The sequence below is a fragment of the Neofelis nebulosa genome, chromosome 13 (assembly GCF_028018385.1).
Source record: "Neofelis nebulosa isolate mNeoNeb1 chromosome 13, mNeoNeb1.pri, whole genome shotgun sequence".
NCBI lineage: Eukaryota > Metazoa > Chordata > Mammalia > Carnivora > Felidae > Neofelis > Neofelis nebulosa.
The window spans coordinates 35464155-35481762 of record NC_080794.1 but is presented as its reverse complement, the minus strand read 5'-3'; the positions used below and the strand labels follow the sequence as shown (position 1 = coordinate 35481762).

Genomic DNA, 17608 nt, shown 5'->3' with positions numbered 1-17608 from the left:
GCCTGTTACGCTCCAAGTGGCCTCTCCTTCTGACATGGCTCAGGGTCCAGCTGGGGACTGACTGCAAAGCCAGAGGAAGACAGAACTGCCCAGCATGTAGTCTCCCAAAAGAAGGCTTAGAACAGGGCAGAAACTCACAGCAATTGATTAACCTGTACAATATTAAAAAAAAAAAACCAACAAACAAAAACCCAAACATTGCCAGGAAATGCTGTCGAAACGTCTAGACTTCCAGATTTTCTTGAAAAAAAAAAAAAAAAGAGAGAAAGAAAGAAAAAAAAAAACACATCTGGCAGCACTAAGACTCTTGTTCATGCCTGGCAACAATTGCCTAGAGCTGAATAAGAGGTTTCCCCTCTGGGGCATGAGATCTTCCGACGACCCCAGTCCCCACCACCCCCTATTGTCTTTGACCTCGACCTTTACCTTCATTTGTTGCATGCCTGGTCCTTGCAGGCATTTGAATTTGAGATCTTCGGCTTCAAGGAGCAGAGACTGGTTATGTGGAATGGGGGGGGACGCTGAGCAGTTTTGGAAAAATGTCCCTCAAGTCTCCTCGGGTCTGTAACAGAGACCGCTGGTCTCTGCTTCCCTTGAAGACACAGTGAAGTAGAACAGATTCACACTGGGCAGGGAAGGGGGAGTGACCCAGGGGGTCTCTCTCTCTCTGTGGAGGATGCTGTTCATTGCAGATTCTGTTTCTGATCAGGATGGACATCCATTTGCCCACAGTCAGTCACCCAGGAGGCAAGGGGAAGTCCTGCCTGCTCCTTTCTGAGCTGCTCACCCCATTTCAACTTTGAAGCTCTTCTCGCCTTCCCAGGGTTAGAATCCCACGGAGTGTGGCCGGGGTGTGACCTCTCTGCCAGGCCATCAGAGAGGAGCTCCCTACACCGGGCAGAACTGGTACCTCTAATGTCTCTTGGATCTGTGGACTTCTCGGCTCAACCTCTGGAAACTTGATTTTCTTTTGTGAAAAAGTTTACTGCCTTTTTTCTTATTATAAATAAGTAGTTCATGTATCCTGATTGTGGTCGAAGCTACCCAAACCTATGTATTGAATAAAATTCACGAACTATACAGACGTCGATTTTACCGTATGATAATTTGGAAAATAAAATAATTAATAACAGACCCATTAAAATATTTTGTAAATTACAAGGGATTGAAAGAATGAAAAAGAATAAACATCTGAATACTAATATTTTGCTTTATTTCCTTCCATGCTTTTTTGATGTGGCGTAAAATGTATTTGAATACGTCCGTACTTGATGATTATCATTAATTATATATATATGATTATATATATATGATACATACACATGATATATATATATATTTATGATGATTATCATAAATATATATATATATATATAATTTGATTCTCTGCTGGTTTTTCATTTAAATAGAAAAAATTTTTCTATTTTTTGAGTACGGTTCCCCACAAGTGTCCTTTTCATGGCGACTGCACGGCACGGAATGAGTTCCTCCCCAGCTGGGGCTCGGAACAGTGCTTGGCACAAACATTCTCAAACATGGGGACCCTTATTACCAGTAGTATTATCAACCATAAGTTATTGAATCATTTCCTTCTTGTTAGAAATGTAGCCTGTTTCCAATTTGTACTTTAAATACTTCTGGAAGGAACATTTCTATGTGTGGTGCTTTTCCCGCATTTCGGAGCATTCCGTTAGGAGACCATGCATGTCCACCTCGGTAACCATATCATATCATCAGGTTTGTCTCCCTAAGTGAGGCTGGGCCTTGGTGACACTGAAGGTGACCAGGGGCAGGGGACCTCTCTGGGGGCTGGGAAGCCTTGGTGGTCTCTTCCTTGGCTCTGTCTGGGTGGCCTTGGCCCACCCACCAAACGTCCTCTCCCTCACATACCACTGAGCTCTGCTGCTTTCCTGGCTCTTTCCCTGAGCCTACAAATAGGCCGGAATCCCTCTCATCTTGTGAGAACCTGACTTCCATCCTGAGTTCCTCTCCACTGTTGTGTCCTCCTCCCTTCACCAGACATCTCTCAGAGAATAACGCGTCTCTCTGGAAAGCCCGGCTTCTGGAGCTTCGAGGCAAACTCCTACAAAGTCTTCAAGACCCTGCTCAAATGGCCCATCTTCTAGGATGCTCACCTAACTCCTTGAGCTGCTAACCATTGTATGCTTGCTGCTGGGACTGTTGGCTGCATAGAGACGGCTCTGTTTCTTTTCCTACCTCCAGACTCTAGCACCGGGAACGAAGCATGGCGGGTGCTCTGTGAACACCAAGGGGGAGACTGTGAACCGGGGCTCTGAGGCCGAGCCTCTATGTTCAGTGAATGTTCAGCTTCTTCCTCGGTCCCTGTGTCGGGCAGTTGTGGGTTTCTTTCTAGAGCACAGGAACCCTGGAGGGGCTGTGGTGTGATGAGACCCCTGTCACCCCCCCCACCCCCACCCCCGTGACACAGAAGGTAGGGCAGGTACAACCTACCTCCACTCCTGGGTCTCCCTTCTCCCCGGGCTCTCCTTTCTCCCCCTGTGGGCACAAAACACCACGGTGTGGATGCCGGCCCTCAGGGAAGGCTGGCACAGGAATACCCTCAAATGTGTGACAAACCAACCAGCACTAGACTAGGCCTAGGTGTGACCGGGGGACATCTTGGAGGCTGAGGAGGCAGTCAGCCTGATGGATGATGCCCCGGCAAGGGCCCTGAGATCGCGGTCTTCAAGACTCTGCGGTCCCATGGGGCGCCTGGGTGGCTCAGTCAGTCGAGCGTCGGACTTGGACTCAGGTCACAATCTCACGGTCTGTGGGTTCGAGCCCCACGTTGGGATTCTCTGCCCCTCCCCTGCTCATGCTCTGTCCCTCAAAAATAAACATCAAGAAAAAAAAAAAGACTCTGTGGTTCTATCCCATGGGAGGAGAGGCCAATACTGTGCGTGGATCCTGCCGTGCACAGACCCTACAGTGACCGGAAACCTGTTTCTAACCAACAGAATATGGCACCTGGCAAAGGTGATGGGATGTCCCTCCTGTGGTTATGTTACAAGTTCACGGTACAAACTATAACATACACATGTTAAGGTTATGTTAGAAATATGTTACACACACACACACACACACACAGCTCTGTTGGAAGCAGGCACTGAGAGACTCCTGCCGGCCCTGATCTTGAAGAAGCAAGCTGCTCTAATGTGAACTGTCTGTCACGGGGAACAGCCCGCACTGGCAGCCTGGAGTAGCTGAGGGACGCGGCCCTACTATGGCAAGGCACATGGTCCTACTATGGCATGGATCATGCCAACAGCAGCGAGCTTGGATGAGGACCTGGGTGAGAACAGAGACCAATAGCCTGACCGCAGCCTCGTGAGGCCCCGGGCAGAAGACCCGGTGGCCTAAACGCCTGACCCACAGACACTCTGAGGTCACAGGTGCGTGCTGTCTTAAGCGGCTGAACTTGTGATTTGCAAGGCAGCTGCAGAAATGAATACGGCTCTGGGAACAGAGCAAGGGCCCGTGGTGGGAGGGCGACGAGGAAGCTCCCACACCACATCCAGGAGCAGGTCCCCTGCTCCACACTGGAGGGGACATGTCAGGAGGCCGTGAGCTGTCCCCCTGTCCCATCTGGGTGGGGCAGCCCCAGTTAGTGGCTCCCGAGGGACTCCTGCGCTGGGTCAGAGGTGGGGCGGGTTGACCTCTGAGGTTCTTTATACTTCTAAGAGGAGAATTCTGAGTCTAAGATTCTAGCGCCTTTGAACCAGGCTGGTGCCTGAAGGCAGGGGCCGCCGTGCAGTGAGCGGAAGAAGTGGGAACCACTGTTCACCCTCCAGTCAGTACCCTGCACGGAGTAGCTGCTCATCAAGAGAACACGCCCGCCCCCCACTGAGGCCAGCCAGGCGGGCAGGGGTTAATGCAGCATCGTTATAGCGCCGGGCATCCGCTGGGCTGGTGACCACAGCGAGGGCACCCCTGCTCGCATGCCCTCGTCCACAGCCGCCTGCTGACAACCTTGATACCCTGCCCTCTCGCCTTACTGTAAATCCCGGGAGCCCGATCGGGCCAGGCAATCCTGTTGTTCCGGGTCTCCCTTGGCCACCTGGTTCTCCTTTCTCCCCAGTTGGGCCGTCTAGACCCTACAGATCGACAAAGATTTCTGTTAGTCAAGAGCAAGGTCATCAAGTGGGCCTCTGCGACCAACTGTGGCATGCACACATGGCTCCCTTGCTCCAAGGGCAGGTGTCTAGGATGGTGCCCATTTCACAGATAAAAACCACTGAGGCCCAGAGAAGACTCCCAGGTCAAGTCGGCAGCCTGGCTGGACTGGGTACGGTCCTTTCTTTGTACCTGCAGCCTCTCCGGGGTATCAGGCTTCCGCATACTTTCCAAAGAGGCACATTTACACCTACGACTTCATCGCCTTCCCAACAACCCAGTGAAGGGTCCAGGGGAAGCATTCTTATCCCCATTTTAGAGATGACAGAACAGGTTCTGCAAGGCTCAGCAACTTTCCCGAGGAGATGACAGAACAGGACCAGTTCTCCTGAGATAGGAAACTGGCCTTCATAAAAGAAAAGGGGGGGGGGGGGCTTGAAGGGAAACCCAGCTGAGTCTCCTGCCCCCACTTCCTGGCTGCAGGTCTCCGGCCCAGGCCGCGGTGGGGACCCTGAGAAAGCCATGCTGGGGTGGCACACTGTGCAGGCATACACGCGTCACAGGGTAGGGTCCCGGCCGGCCCAGCACTCACCGGTGGGCCTGCTTGCCCCGTCTCCCCTTTCTCCCCCTTTTCTCCCGGGCTCCCCACGTGTCCGTCTTCACCCTTCATTCCTGTGGGCCCAGCCTTTCCTGGGGGGCCTTGGGGACCGGGAGGGCCCATGTCGCCTGGTTTGCCTCGAGGTCCCTTTAGAAAATATCAGCAATACTTATTTATATACACTAATGGAGAAAAGAGAGAGAGAGAGAGAGAGAACAGGAAAGAACGGGAGGTCCAAAGGATGTGGCTCTTCAGTGCTTGACTGGCCCAGGCGAAGAGCCTGTCCACTTTCCCTGGGAATTCTAGAAACTTCCAGCCCAGCCCAGCCGGGTCTTCCTGGCTCCTCTGGGGCCGGCAGTGTGGGGCTCAGGCTTGCGTAGGGTTGGCCCCCACCTCCCCTACTCTCTTCCCCACAAGGCTCACACCTGGGCTTCTTCCAGAGCCTTCTGTCCCCCCTCCCGGTCCCCCTGCCAGCCCAGGTCAAGGTCCATCTTCGGAGGCTTGTCTGGGAGAGTCTGTTCTTACCTTTTCCCCATCGTGTCCTGGAGGGCCTGGAAGTCCAATCTCCCCCTGTGGCCAGGACAACTAAAGGTCACTCTCAGAGCAGAGATGAATGATAACTGTCATTTATGGGGCGCTTCTATGTGCCAGGGTCCCCCGGAGCTATGTACTTGCACTGCCTCCATTTCCAGGTGAGGACCCCAGGGCAGAGGTATGTGCCCAAGGCCTGCGGTCTGTGCAGAGTGGAGCTAGGTCCGAGTCCGGGCCTCCTGGCCCCACAGGCCACATTTTGGCCACAACCTTGCGTGCTGCCACTGAGGGCCCTGGGTACTCCCTGGGGGGCTGTTGTCTCCCAGTGCCCCCCAACCCAGCCCTCCTGTCCCGCCTGCCCCAGGGGGAGCTCCCTGTATCTTCACGTCAACCCAAGCCTCTTCTTTAGGTCAGGGAGGGAGATAAAGGAGGCCTGGTCTCTGTCTTTGAGGCCAGTAAACAACGAGCCACGTCTCCAAGGCAAAATGAGGCTATGAGGGGAGCAGAGAGGAAAGGGCAGTGAATTCTGCCTGGTAGATCAGGGGAGACTTCAAGGAGGAGGTGGCCTTTGAGTTGGGCTCACACTATGAGGAGTGGGAAAGGTAGGGGAAGAGGGGAAGGAGCTTCAGGGCAGGGGCCCTCATGAGCAGAGGACAGAGGGGCAAACGTGCAGGGTCTTCTGAGAAAATCACAGGGGTGAGGCAGAATATAAAAGAGCAAAGGCAGGGAGTGAGGGAGGTGGGAGATCGGGGAGGAGCTTAAGTGCCACGTCGCCTGATGGGTAGGTTGGGGGTCCCCACATGGTTTTGCCTGGAGCATGGCTTGTCTAGACCCAGGCTCCACCACACCAAAGGAGCCTGTGGATTACAGGAGCCCAAGTCAGGCAGCAGAGCCGAGGTGGCCGGTGTGGGGGTGGCTGCGATGTGGGCAAGGTAGGGCCTGGGGCGCCTGGGAGCAGTGGGAGGAGTCACAGGCCAAGTTGCCATGGTGGCTCTGCAGGGAACACTAGAGGGTCACCCATTGGCTTCCGCACTCAGGGACACATGCAGTACCTCTGCGGGGCCCGCCCCCCTCCCCCCCCTTGTCAAGACAAGTGTTACCTTCTGGCCTGGGATCCCCGGGGCTCCGGGTGGGCCAATTTGCCCGGGAAGACCAGGGGGCCCCTAGGAAAGAAAAGAAAGACCCGTGGAGGAACTTTCCAACCAAGGAGGGGTGGCCTGTTGCCAGAGGGGTGTGTGTGGTGGCTGGTTTCTGGAGATCAATCATTTTCAAACATTTCATCCTTTTTGCAAAGGAAACAGTATGGGGTTCCCACTGTGTAAGGCAGATGAGCCCTGAGTGCGTCTGGATTAGAGTGATGCTCCCCCTCCCCACCGACCTAGAGCCACGCCTAACAGCCTCTCCCTCTTCTCCCTCTGAACACCCCTGGGGGCTCCTGGGCTCCAAGAACATGATTCTGACCTCTCCTGACGGGGACTTAAAAATGCCTCCAGGAGGGGCGCCTGGGTGGCGCAGTCGGTTAAGCGTCCGACTTCAGCCAGGTCACGATCTCGCGGTCCGTGAGTTCGAGCCCCGCGTCAGGCTCTGGGCTGATGGCTCGGAGCCTGGAGCCTGTTTCCGATTCTGTGTCTCCCTCTCTCTCTGCCCCTCCCCCGTTCATGCTCTGTCTCTCTCTGTCCCAAAAATAAATAAAAAACGTTGAAAAAAAAAAAATTAAAAAAAAAAAAAAATGCCTCCAGGAAATAGTCCAAATAGCCATCAGCAGGTGAAGGTCTGCGAAGCCCATACAATGAAATATTACTTAGCAGTAAAAAATGAAGCAGGCCCTGGTTCCTGCCAGGCCACCGATGAAACCCAGACACATTATGCTGAGTAAAAGAAGCCAGACACAGACGAGAATACAGTGTGATTCCATTCAAATGACACTCCAAGAAAGGCAAGTGTAATCTACTGTGACAGAAAGCAGATCCGTGGTGCCCCGGGGCTGAGGGTCGGTGTGGGATTGACGCCTGAGGCACATAAAAGAACTTTCTGGAGTCACTGGGGTGGAGGATACGTGGGTATGTGCATTCGTCAAAGCTTATCCAACTTTACCCAAAAGTGGGTACGTTTTATTGTGTGTAACTTACACTTTGAGGTTGATTTTAAAAGAACCAAGAATTCCATGAAAGTTCAGCTCTGAATACTACTTCAAATAATATATTTTAATGTTCCCAAACGAAGCTCATCGATTCCAGAATCGTGTGATGTTAATACCCACCTCCGGGGTCAGGGGATGCTGTGCCTGGTGCTTGATTCTGGATCTGTACACCCCCTAAGCCTTCTGTGGCACGTGGCCGTGAAAAATAGTAAGTGAAATGAAATCCCAACAGTTTGAGAACTTTGTGATCTCCTTTCTTCTCTCCACATGGAACTTAAACCTCGGGGTGGTTGTGTTAACCATAAATATTCACCACAAAAATGCACAGGCCTGTCACTGGTAGGTGCACAAGTAAAACCTGGGCTTGGAATTCTCTGGCTTTCTGAGTGCAGAAAATGAAATTGATTCCTAGGGAAGGTGAAAATGCGGAGGTTGAGTTGCTACTGATTTTTTTAGGGTTATGGATTTTATTGGCTGAAGGTTGAGGAAAACGAGAAGCCTAAAAGCATCCTCCTTGGGGCACCTGGGTGGCTCAGTTGGTTAAGCGTCGGACTCTTGATCTCGGCTCAGGTCATGATCTCACGGTTCGTAAGATCGAGCCCCGAGTCGGGCTCTGCACTGACCGTGTGGAGCCTGCTTGGGATTCTCTCTCCCTCTCTCTCTGCCCCTCCCCTGCTCACACTCTCTCTCTCTCTCAAAATAAATAAATAAACTTAAAAAAGAGCAGCCTCTTCTCTACCTCCATCTCCTTGACACAGCTTTATGGAGAAGCATAGGAACACGCTGTCCAGAGGATAATCGGGACTCTGGGTGGGGGAGGCTCCTGAGACCCCCCTGCTCGGCCTCCCCTCACCCTCTGCCCCAGCACTTCATGGTCAGTCCAAACCCAGATGCCTAGAACCTACTTTCTGGAAGCTACACCTCAAGTCCTTGCCCTCCCCTGGCCCCCAGCCCCCAGCCCCCAGCCCTGCACCCAACAGAAAGGGGAAGACTTACCATCAAGGCCAGCGTTCGGATCTCCTGAAAACCAAAGCCACGCAGTCAGTTGAAGAACAAGTCCAGAGCCATCTGGAGGCACCCCTTGGCCCAGGCAACGTGGGAGCTGGGCCTCCCCTTAGGAGCACAGTAGGGGTAGGCCCTGCTGGTGGGCTCCGTGCTTCCCAACCCACACCACCCCACCTCTCGCACTGGGCAGACAAGTCCCTACGCCTCACCAAATGCTGCTCTGAGGCTCTCCCACAACAAACTCAGTCAAGTCCCGAAATGGACCGCAGACTTCCCTTCACTTTGCCAAAGCAGGAGGGCACAACACATCTCTTATTCTCTCTAATCACCGACTGGGACTCTCCCTTGTTCTTTCCTCTTCCCCCAGAGCCCAGATTTCCAGCCTCCGACGTACTTCCTCATAAACAAGGGAGCCGCTCAAGATACGGAACCGTATAGGAAGATATGGAGCCACTCAAGAAATCAGAGGGACAGCGTTGGCATGAAATCAGGATTATACACCTTCCAGATGGATTCACAGAGGTACTTTCTTTTGAGCGGTGGTTCTCAACCCCGGGGGTGAGGTTTGGCCCCCAGGGGACTTTTGGGAATGTCTGGAGACATATTTTGGTTGTCACAACTGGGGGAGGGGTGCTAGCGGCATCTAGTGGTTAATCACCCTACAACATGCAGGGCACCCCTCCCCCATAACTCCCAACGAGCATGCTCTAGCCATTCATGGCAATACCCTGCTTCAAAGGGTGGGTACCATATGAACTTGAAACGTGATTAAATAGGCACGCAAAGGAGATATGTTTCAGAAAGACAGATTCTACCATGTGAAAGGGCTATTGAAGAAACGGGGCTCCAGAACCCTGGATAGGTCAACATCCCACAGGGTGCCAGGATGCTCCAGTTACGGCTCTCAGTTCCCCAGAGCCAGGATAACCCGCCAGCCGGGCCACACCAAGGGCTGGGCCTCCCGGCTGCCAAACGAGGGAGGTGCATTTTCCTGGAGGCTGCAGGCAGAGGCCAAGGGAGACAGAGCAAGGGGGCCTCTCTTCTGGAAGCTCTGCCCATTAGCCTGGCCTCAAGGCCACTAACTGGGGTGCTGGAGCGCTCCCTCATCAAGGCCGTGGTGCAGAGCCTTGGAGGCCCCCGGGCATCTCCAGATCTCTAGAGTCTGGGTTAGCCCCCACTCACCTGGAGAGCCTCGTTGATGTTCCCATTATAGTCCACCATTTCTTTGCCTGGTTCCCCCTTGCTGCCCTGCAAGACAAACGTGGTCTCACCCCCGGCCCGGGGCCCAGCAACCGCTGCCCGCTGTTAGATGGGATTGTCCCCAACACGGGTGATGCCTGGCTGCACCCGGGTGGACCTAGAGCAGCAGGATGGGGAGCCTGTCAGCGGGTTCCCAACACTGAGGCAGGGTGCCCAGAGGTTCCACGACGAACACAGAAGACTCCGTGCGACAGCTGGGGACTAGCCAGGCCTGGAGAAGACCGAGTCCAGTCACGGCTGCGGTCGCGAACCTCCTGCCACAATCTTTCCCTCCCTCTCCGTCAAGACCCAGAGTCCAGCCACCTCATGCCGTGAGCCCAGGGAAGTGAGATGTCGCACTGGGACTCTGGGCGAGAGACGCACGTACCTTGGGGCCAGCCGGTCCCTGTTCTCCGGCTGCTCCGGGCTCACCCTGTCGTACGACAAAGTTGGAGTGAGACGCAGTCAGGGCTGGGTACGAGAGAACCTGATGTCCCCAGAGGGGCCATCGTAAGGGTCCGTGGAGGGGCCGGGAGGCTCATCTCAGCTCAGGCCAAGAGGCTGCAAACGTCCCTGTGCATTAAAGTGCCGGCTCTACCCCTCCAGGAAGCGTCTCCACCCGAAGGCCTTCTTCTGTGCCTCCCAGCGCCTCTGGGCTCCGCTGCTTTTCACTGGAAGGACATTCTTTCTGTCCTGTGTTAGTTGTTAGGGACTCCACCTGTCTGCCTGGCCACCTCTCCCCAGCCCCTAAGTCAGCCACCTCCTTGGGTGCAGGGACCAGGCCCTTTGCTCCGCTGTATTTCCAGTCAGCTCAAGGAGCAAGAGCTCAGTAACTTTTTGTCAATGGCCTGGGCGGTCGTAATTGCCACGGAAGGACCGTGGGTTCTTCCAGAGGCCTGAGTGTGAAAGCCCCAAACTGCAGGATGGAAAAAGGGAGTTCAGCGTAAGGGGAACACTCAACCTCCCTGGTGGGTGGGGTGGGGGTTGCTCCTGCTGGAAAGAGGACAGAGCTATGGGGGAAGAAATGAAAACAAACCACACTTCCAACTGTTCTGGGACAATGTTAACATTCAAGACAAATTTCAAAAGTCAAGATAGAAAGTAAAGATAAAGGGACAACAGGCCCTTTAATAGAACTCAGCTCCTCGTGACCTTGCAGTGGGCCAGCTCATGGAGCGTTGAGTCACTGCCACCTGCAGGTAACCTGACCCTTACCCCCCTGTCCCCACAGCATTTCAGTTGCTGAGCATCTGTGAGGGATGGGGCAGCACCGACCTGACCCTCCCACAGGAAGGAGCCAGAGAGGAGTGGGAGCCCCACCTTTACCAGTGGCGTGGAAGCTCACAGAAGCAGAGGCTCTGGGAGGCTCCCTGGCCCAAGCGTGCACCCCCGAGCCAGCCTTTGCATGACTGCTGACTTGGGGGAAGGCTCTCCCCAGCCTACAGGAGTGATGGCCCCAGGAGTCACGGCCCATCAGCCTTGTGCCCTGGGGGTCCAGCTGTGGGAATGGCCGCCATGATTCTTTCTCTCTCTGAGCTGGGGCCTGAGCTCCCAAGCTGCCCCTTGTCTCGGAACTGGGGGCCTCTGTACCTTGTCTCCTTGCTGTCCTGGGGGGCCGGCCTGGCCATCAACACCAGCTTCTCCCTGGGGAAGAGGAGAGACACAGGCTGAGGGTGTGCAGGGCAGTTCGGCCGGCTGCCTAAGGGGCCACACGAGGGCCTTGCTGTTGATGTTCTGGGTGTTGAGTGTCTTCGGATCTCTGTCAGTGTCTGCACTGGCTTCTGCTAACTCACCTCCTTCTACTTATCTGACTCCCACCCAGCCAGCCTGGGTCTCACCTCCTCCTGGCAGCCTTCCCTGCCTACTCCCTTCCTCCTCTGAGTCCAGCACGGCTTTCTGGGGTCCATACCGCCCTGCCGGGCCCTCCTCATTTCTTGATTAACACACACAGGCCAGTTCTGTGGCAGCCCCCATGTGTGGACTGCTGGCCGCCCCTGGCTGCAGGGGACCAGGTCACTTTGGAACCCGGGACACTTGGAAAGGCACAACTCCTCAGGTCCTGCCTGGGAGACAGAGGGGACCGAGAAGGCCCAGGGCATGTAGGGAGGGGCACCAGGAGGTCTAGGAGGGGAGGTGCAGAGAGAGATGGGAGGAGGCCCACTGCACATACTTCCCCTAGTCAACATTTTGCCTGGACTTGGAAGGAGGACATAGGTTTGGGAGCATCCTTCTATCTTTCCTCCTTTTTGTCCCAGGATGCAGGGATAGTCCCCAGCCATCCTTAACCCCAGGTCAAGACCCAAGACATGCCAGGTATCCACTCCTTGAGGGGTCGGTGGGACAGATTGGGACAGACTCCAGCCCCGGGGATCCCAGAGCCCAGGTGGCAGGGCCACCTTTGGCAAAGCTGGTGATCATGACAGGGCACGAGCCACAGTCAGGTGGGCATGTGGGGGTGGGCCCGAGACCCTTTCTGCCACTTCATCTCACCTGTCTATGGGCTTCCTTCTGCCCCCAACCCCCCTACACTATATCCGTGTGAATTGTGGGTTTGTTTCTCCTGCTAGACTGTGAGCAAGTGGAGGGCAGATTCTCTGCAGCCTTGCAGCCCAGGAGGGGCCCTGCTCACAGCCACCCCTTGACAAACGTTGGTGGGATGAATGTGTGTGTTGTCTGAAATCGTGTCATGAGTCCTTTCCTTACAGGCCAAGAGAAAGAACGTCCCATGCTCCTATGCTACTGGCATGAACCAAGTAGCACAAAAGGCACCTGCTTTGGGAAACCCAAATCTTACCGTTGCATTTCCACCCAGTGCCAGGAAGGTGAGGGCTGTCCCATTTGCAGATGACCCCACTGCTGCTCCCCAGCCCCTTCCCCCCACCCCGTGTGCCAGCACCCGGTGGTGGAGCCTGGCTGATTCCTGATCTTGACTTATTCTGAGCCTGGGTGAGGGGCCTTTCTGTCTGTCCTAAGGTTCTGTAGCCATCGGTTCCTGACTCAGTTATATCATAGCCATTTGGATCAAGGGGACCATCTATCCGCCCTCTTGACTGTTTCCCTTGCATGGTCAAACAGTCACCACTTAGAATCAGGCCCTCGGTCCAAATTGCCTTTGTAGAATCCACTGGAAAACCAACACATCTGGAGCATGAGAGAGGGCAAGGTGTTCAGGACAGAGTCCCCAGGAATGGGCTGAAGATAAAGGCCACAGACAGCATCCCCCTTGAGTGCTGATCCCACAGGGAAACTCACCTTTGGGCCTGGGGGCCCAGGTAGCCCTGGGGGGCCGGGCTCCCCTCTGCCCCCTCCAAAGGAGTTGCCAGCATCGCCTTTTTCTCCCTGGGGGTGGAAGGGTGGGAGGATGGGAGGTAAGTTAAACATCACTGGGTCCGTCTAGCTCTGGAAGGAGGTGGCTGATCCCTGTCTTTCCCCCCTTCGTGGTTCCACGGGGTGGAGATAGCAGACCACCCCTCGGTCCAGGCCGGGCCCAGAGGCCCTCAGAAGCCTGGCCTTGTCTTATGGGCCGTGGGATGTGAGCAGACAATGGAGCCAGCTACAGAAGGGGAACAGGTAGGGAGCTAAAACAGGAGACCCATTGTAACTTGGGTCTAGACTCTCAGAGTGTGTCCATGGACACTTCCTTCAGCGGGTGGGCAATATTTGGCATGTGAAAAAGGAGTCTGGTGGCCAAAGGATGTCAGGAAAGGCAGAGTGAAATGGAGCAGGGCAGGCTCCTTCCCTGCAGGGTGCTCTGAGGCCCTGACGGGCTAGGGTGCCTTGTGCCATCCCAAGGGGCCTATCTTATGCAGCTCTCCCCAAACGTATTTGGCCTCTAGTCTTTTGTTTTGTTTCAAATGGACCGTCTGATGGATCTCATGTACTAGGGGGCGCATTTTCAGAGCTGGTGCAAAGAGATCTGACAAGGTCATAGCTACTGGTCTTTGCATATGGGCGGTTTTTTGTTTTGTTTTGTTTTGTTTTGTTTTTTACCAATCAGGGGCTCCCACGTGGTACCCCACACAATAATCTAGCTGCGTTGCAGCTGCTTTCCCCCAATCTGGGAGGGACACCCGGGGCCCGTGTGAATGGTCAGGTGCGGATGAACACCAAGGCCTTTACACGGAGCCCACCATTCAGAGCTTGCCAACACCCACCTTCTGCCCCAGGAGGCCGAGCAGCCCGGGGGAGCCTGCAGCCCCCTTTTCACCCTGTGGAGGAAATGCAGACAATGCAGGGTTAGGAACGGCTTCTCCAGGACAACCGGGAAGGCACCGGCCCCACCAGCATGGAGCTGAGGCTTTCTCTGTCCTGCTTCCCTCCCGCTCTGGGGGCCATTTCCTGAAAGACTCCATTTCCTGCCAGACCCCCATCTGCACCTGACTCCTCCCTTGGGCCACTTCATACTGGTGACGGCCTGCCTCCCTGGTCTCCTGTTCCCATACGGGCTGGGCCCTCATCATTCACGAAGCGACAGGGACCAAGAGCACTTAGCCCCTTTTGGGGTCTCCTGGGGACAGGTGAACAGTTTAGAAGGCCGGGAGTCGGGGAAGCTCTTTAAAGTACTCTGCTCTTTTCATTTTTTAAAACGTCCAGCATTCAGAGCTCCCTGGTCTCTGCCTCCCTCCTCCCTGCCTCCAGGGAAGACAAAAACCATCTAACCATATTTTGAGAAGTTTGCTTCCTGTTATGGGTTGACTCGCGTCCTCCCCCAATTCGTATGTTGACGTTCCAACTGCCAGTATCTCAGAACGTGACCCTCTTGGGAAATAGTGCCATCAGAGATGCAATTAGCCAAGCTAGGAGAGTCATACTGGAGTGAGGTGGGGCCCCTAATCCATACGACTGGTGTCCTTGCAAGAGGGGAAGTTTGGACACGGACATGCATACAGGAAGAACACCATGTCAGGATAAGGCAGAGACCGGGGTGATAATTCTCCACACCAGGGAACACCAAGGCTGCCGGCAAACCAACAGAAAGGAGGGGACAGAGCAGACCCTCCTTCACGACCTGCAGAAGCAGTGAGCCCTGCTGACTCCTCGATCTCAGACTTCCGGGCTGCAGCACTGCGGGACCGTAACTTTCTGTGGTTTGAGCCACATAGTCTGTGGTCCTTTGTCAGGGCGGCTCTAGCAGACTAACACCCCTCGCTAAGCATCTTCTTCCGCCACGAAGAGCTCTTCCCATGACACGCGTCACAGGGCCCTGCTCTCGCTGCGCAGGTGAAGCGGCACCGTGGCTATGCGGGACCCCTCGCGGCCTCATTGACAGAGCCAGATCGGGCCCCCCGGCGTCCGCCGAAGCTCCGCCTTCTACACCATGGAGACGGCACTTTGCGCCCACAGAGTGTCTCCTACGGGGAGAGCACCCCCAAAAGAACCCCTGCAGGCCAGCGCTAGAGGGCTCGTTCTCCACAGCCCGGTGGCTGCTGGTTCTCCTAGGTAATAATACACACTGAGGGCCCCGGGGGTCATAATTAGCCAGATGTCTCGATGATTTTTGCCGCTGGAGCCACAGAAGATACTGCACCAAGTCTTCAGGTGGCCTCCCCTTGCCACCTGACCGTGCATAGAAGCTGAGTGACAAAATAGCCTGAAGCTGCTCCAGGGAGGAGAGGAATGCCGGGTAAGGGCCCACGTGCTGGGAGGGAAGGGAGTCCTGGGGCCCCAGCAGGCCCTGCTTTGCCTGGGCCGTGCCTGGGATGTGCCTTAACTGGGGTCTGCCCTGCCACAGGCCGAGTCTGAAGGGAAATGATACAGATGCTGCCCCACGAGGTCCTGGGGGATGGAAGGGGGGGAAGGCCTTCCTTCTGCTGGTCTTTCCTCCTGGGTCACCAACACTTTCAAGGAGGGAGGGTGTGTTCCCGAGTGCAGGATTTCTGAAGCTTTGCCAGGCCATCCCGGCACTCCCTCTTTCTGGGGACACATGCACCCCCCCAGCACACCGCAGGCAGCACACCAGCCGTGGGGGTGGGGCAGGGAGTGGGAGACCAGCAGAGGCCAGGATGAAGGGGACACACACTCAAAGACACAATATCCTACCCTCTGCCCCCTCTTCCCCGGCAAACCTGGGGGCCCTGGCTTCCCTGCTGCTCCTGGGTCTCCCTTTGGGGTAAGAAGAGAAAGTCACTGATAAGAGGATGGGGGTGGTGAGGGGTATGGTGGACAGTGATCATAAACCAGTGTTTCCAGAATACTAGTCCCATAAGATGTTCCTCTTAAAAAAAAGGATGATCTAGTCAAAAGAAAGTTTGGAAAATGCTGCACCGGAAATTACAGTTTTAGAGCTTCCCAACACATATACGGCATCTTAAAGGTTCTGAGAAGGCCTGCAGTAAAGCAACCTGTGAAATAGTTTTTACGTCTGTATTTCCCAAACATATTTGACCATGGAAGCTTTTTTCATGTTACGTCTCTTACAGTCCCAGACAAGAGAGACAGAGCCCTGTAGGCACAGGGGACAATAGTTACTGCCTGCTGGATCTGGTGTGTAGACAAGCTATCCGAGCTTCCCAGACCAGAATGCAGGGAGTGGGAGGCAATCCTGACCAGCAGGCCCCTCCTGGGTGGGCCGTCCTCCACTCAGCCAGGTCCCCAGCTCCGGGTCAGCCTCAGGGGGACCAGGAGCATAACAACAGCAGCCACTGTCACCTCCACCCCATGCTTGATGCTCCGTGCAGCCCAGAACATTCCCTCTGTATCAGTACCTTGGCTCCTGGGGTCCCCGGCTCACCCTGTGTGGAAAAAAAAAAGAAGACTCAGGTAAAGAGATTAGGGAGAGAGAGAGAGAGAGAGAGAGAGAGAGTGAGCAAGCTAGTGTAGGAGCCATTAAGCAAAGGTACTCATGGGGTAGGTGAAGCATCTGGCCAGCCCACGGCTTTCCTCTGCCTAGGCCTCAGGTCCCAGGCCAAAGGAGGCCTCCCGGACGATTCCGTATCCTTCCCCTCGGTGGGGATGTGGCAATGTGAATGCCAGCGAGGCACCCCAGGTGGAGGGAGGGGAAGGAACGGGCGTTGGCTTTGGACAAGGTGCCCCCTGTGAGTGGACCTGCCGGGAGATCCACACTTGTGCTTCGGGGGTCTGCAACCATCTGCCTACCAACCCAACGGGCGGCTCGGGTGGGGTTCGGGAGAAGGTCTCCTGTTCCCTGCTCTGAAGCTTGGCAAGCACACAGCTGCTGAATTCTGAGGGACGAAGGAAAGCGCCGGGTTCCCTTGCACGCCGGCAGGGGGGTGAGACCTTTAGTTGGGGCTGGTAAACCTTCGCTACTTACTTTGCAAGGCTTAGTTAAGCCTCTCTTGCTCAAGTTGTGCATAAGGGCCTAAATGTGGCCTTAAGAGAAGTGTTTCTGAATCCTGTCTGCCCCCTCCTTGGTCCGGCGGCCACCCCACTGAGTCCCTGAAGGCCCGATTCTGTCTTCCTCTCTCCTTTCCCCCCATCCTGCCCCTTGTGTGTTGAGCGACAACGTTCCACCCACCTTCATCCCCGCCACGGTGATTCCGGGAGCCCCCTGGCAGAGAGAAGAGAAGGCGTGGTGACTTTCCGCAGCTGGGACAGGCACGGAGGGAGCGGCCCGCCTCCCGGCCTCCCCTTGAGGGGGATGTGGAGCCAGACCACTGGCTTCTGCCCGCTGTCCAGACCCTCAGCAGGGGTGGGTGGCTGAGTGTGGCACGGGGAGAGCAGGCCCCGAGGAAGGAGGAGGCTCTGTGCCGGTGAGCTCCCCAGGCTTCCCAGCCGCCTGCTCAGGGGGCCCAGGGGGGCCCAGACGGGGGTCTCTCTGGGATGCAATGTGGGGAGGGCTTCCGTGGGACAGGAAAGGAGGAGGCAGAGGAGATGGGAAGGAAGGAGGGTGGAAGGGAGAGCCGCACGGCAGGGGAGAATGGGACGTGGCTGATTTGACCCCTGAGCCTGCAAGTGGGGATCTTCTCACAGAGAGCTCTCTGGGCCTGTGCCCTCATGGACTG

General features: G+C 55.4%; 1 protein-coding gene across 16 annotated transcripts in view; it reads right to left on the bottom strand.

Annotated features, from left to right (window-relative positions):
* LOC131492778 (collagen alpha-1(XIII) chain) overlaps positions 1 to 17608 on the bottom strand; it is a 75181-nt gene that overhangs the window by 21990 nt on the left and 35583 nt on the right. For 7 of the 16 annotated variants that reach the window (XM_058696557.1, XM_058696555.1, XM_058696562.1 and 4 more), the window contains 13 exons: positions 17122 to 17154; positions 16352 to 16378; positions 13802 to 13855; positions 12900 to 12986; positions 11238 to 11291; positions 10036 to 10080; positions 9591 to 9656; positions 8400 to 8423; positions 6364 to 6426; positions 5258 to 5302; positions 4727 to 4879; positions 4017 to 4115; positions 2473 to 2517 (listed from right to left, as the gene is read on the bottom strand). In XM_058696557.1, the coding sequence (XP_058552540.1) occupies positions 2473 to 2517; positions 4017 to 4115; positions 4727 to 4879; positions 5258 to 5302; positions 6364 to 6426; positions 8400 to 8423; positions 9591 to 9656; positions 10036 to 10080; positions 11238 to 11291; positions 12900 to 12986; positions 13802 to 13855; positions 16352 to 16378; positions 17122 to 17154 (795 nt within the window). Of the gene's footprint in view, positions 1 to 2135; positions 2258 to 2472; positions 2518 to 4016; positions 4116 to 4726; positions 4880 to 5257; positions 5303 to 6363; positions 6427 to 8399; positions 8424 to 9590; positions 9657 to 10035; positions 10081 to 11237; positions 11292 to 12899; positions 12987 to 13801; positions 13856 to 16351; positions 16379 to 17121; positions 17155 to 17608 lie in introns of all 16 variants that reach the window. The other 9 variants (XR_009252287.1, XR_009252285.1, XR_009252288.1 and 6 more) reach the window with 3 other exon arrangements.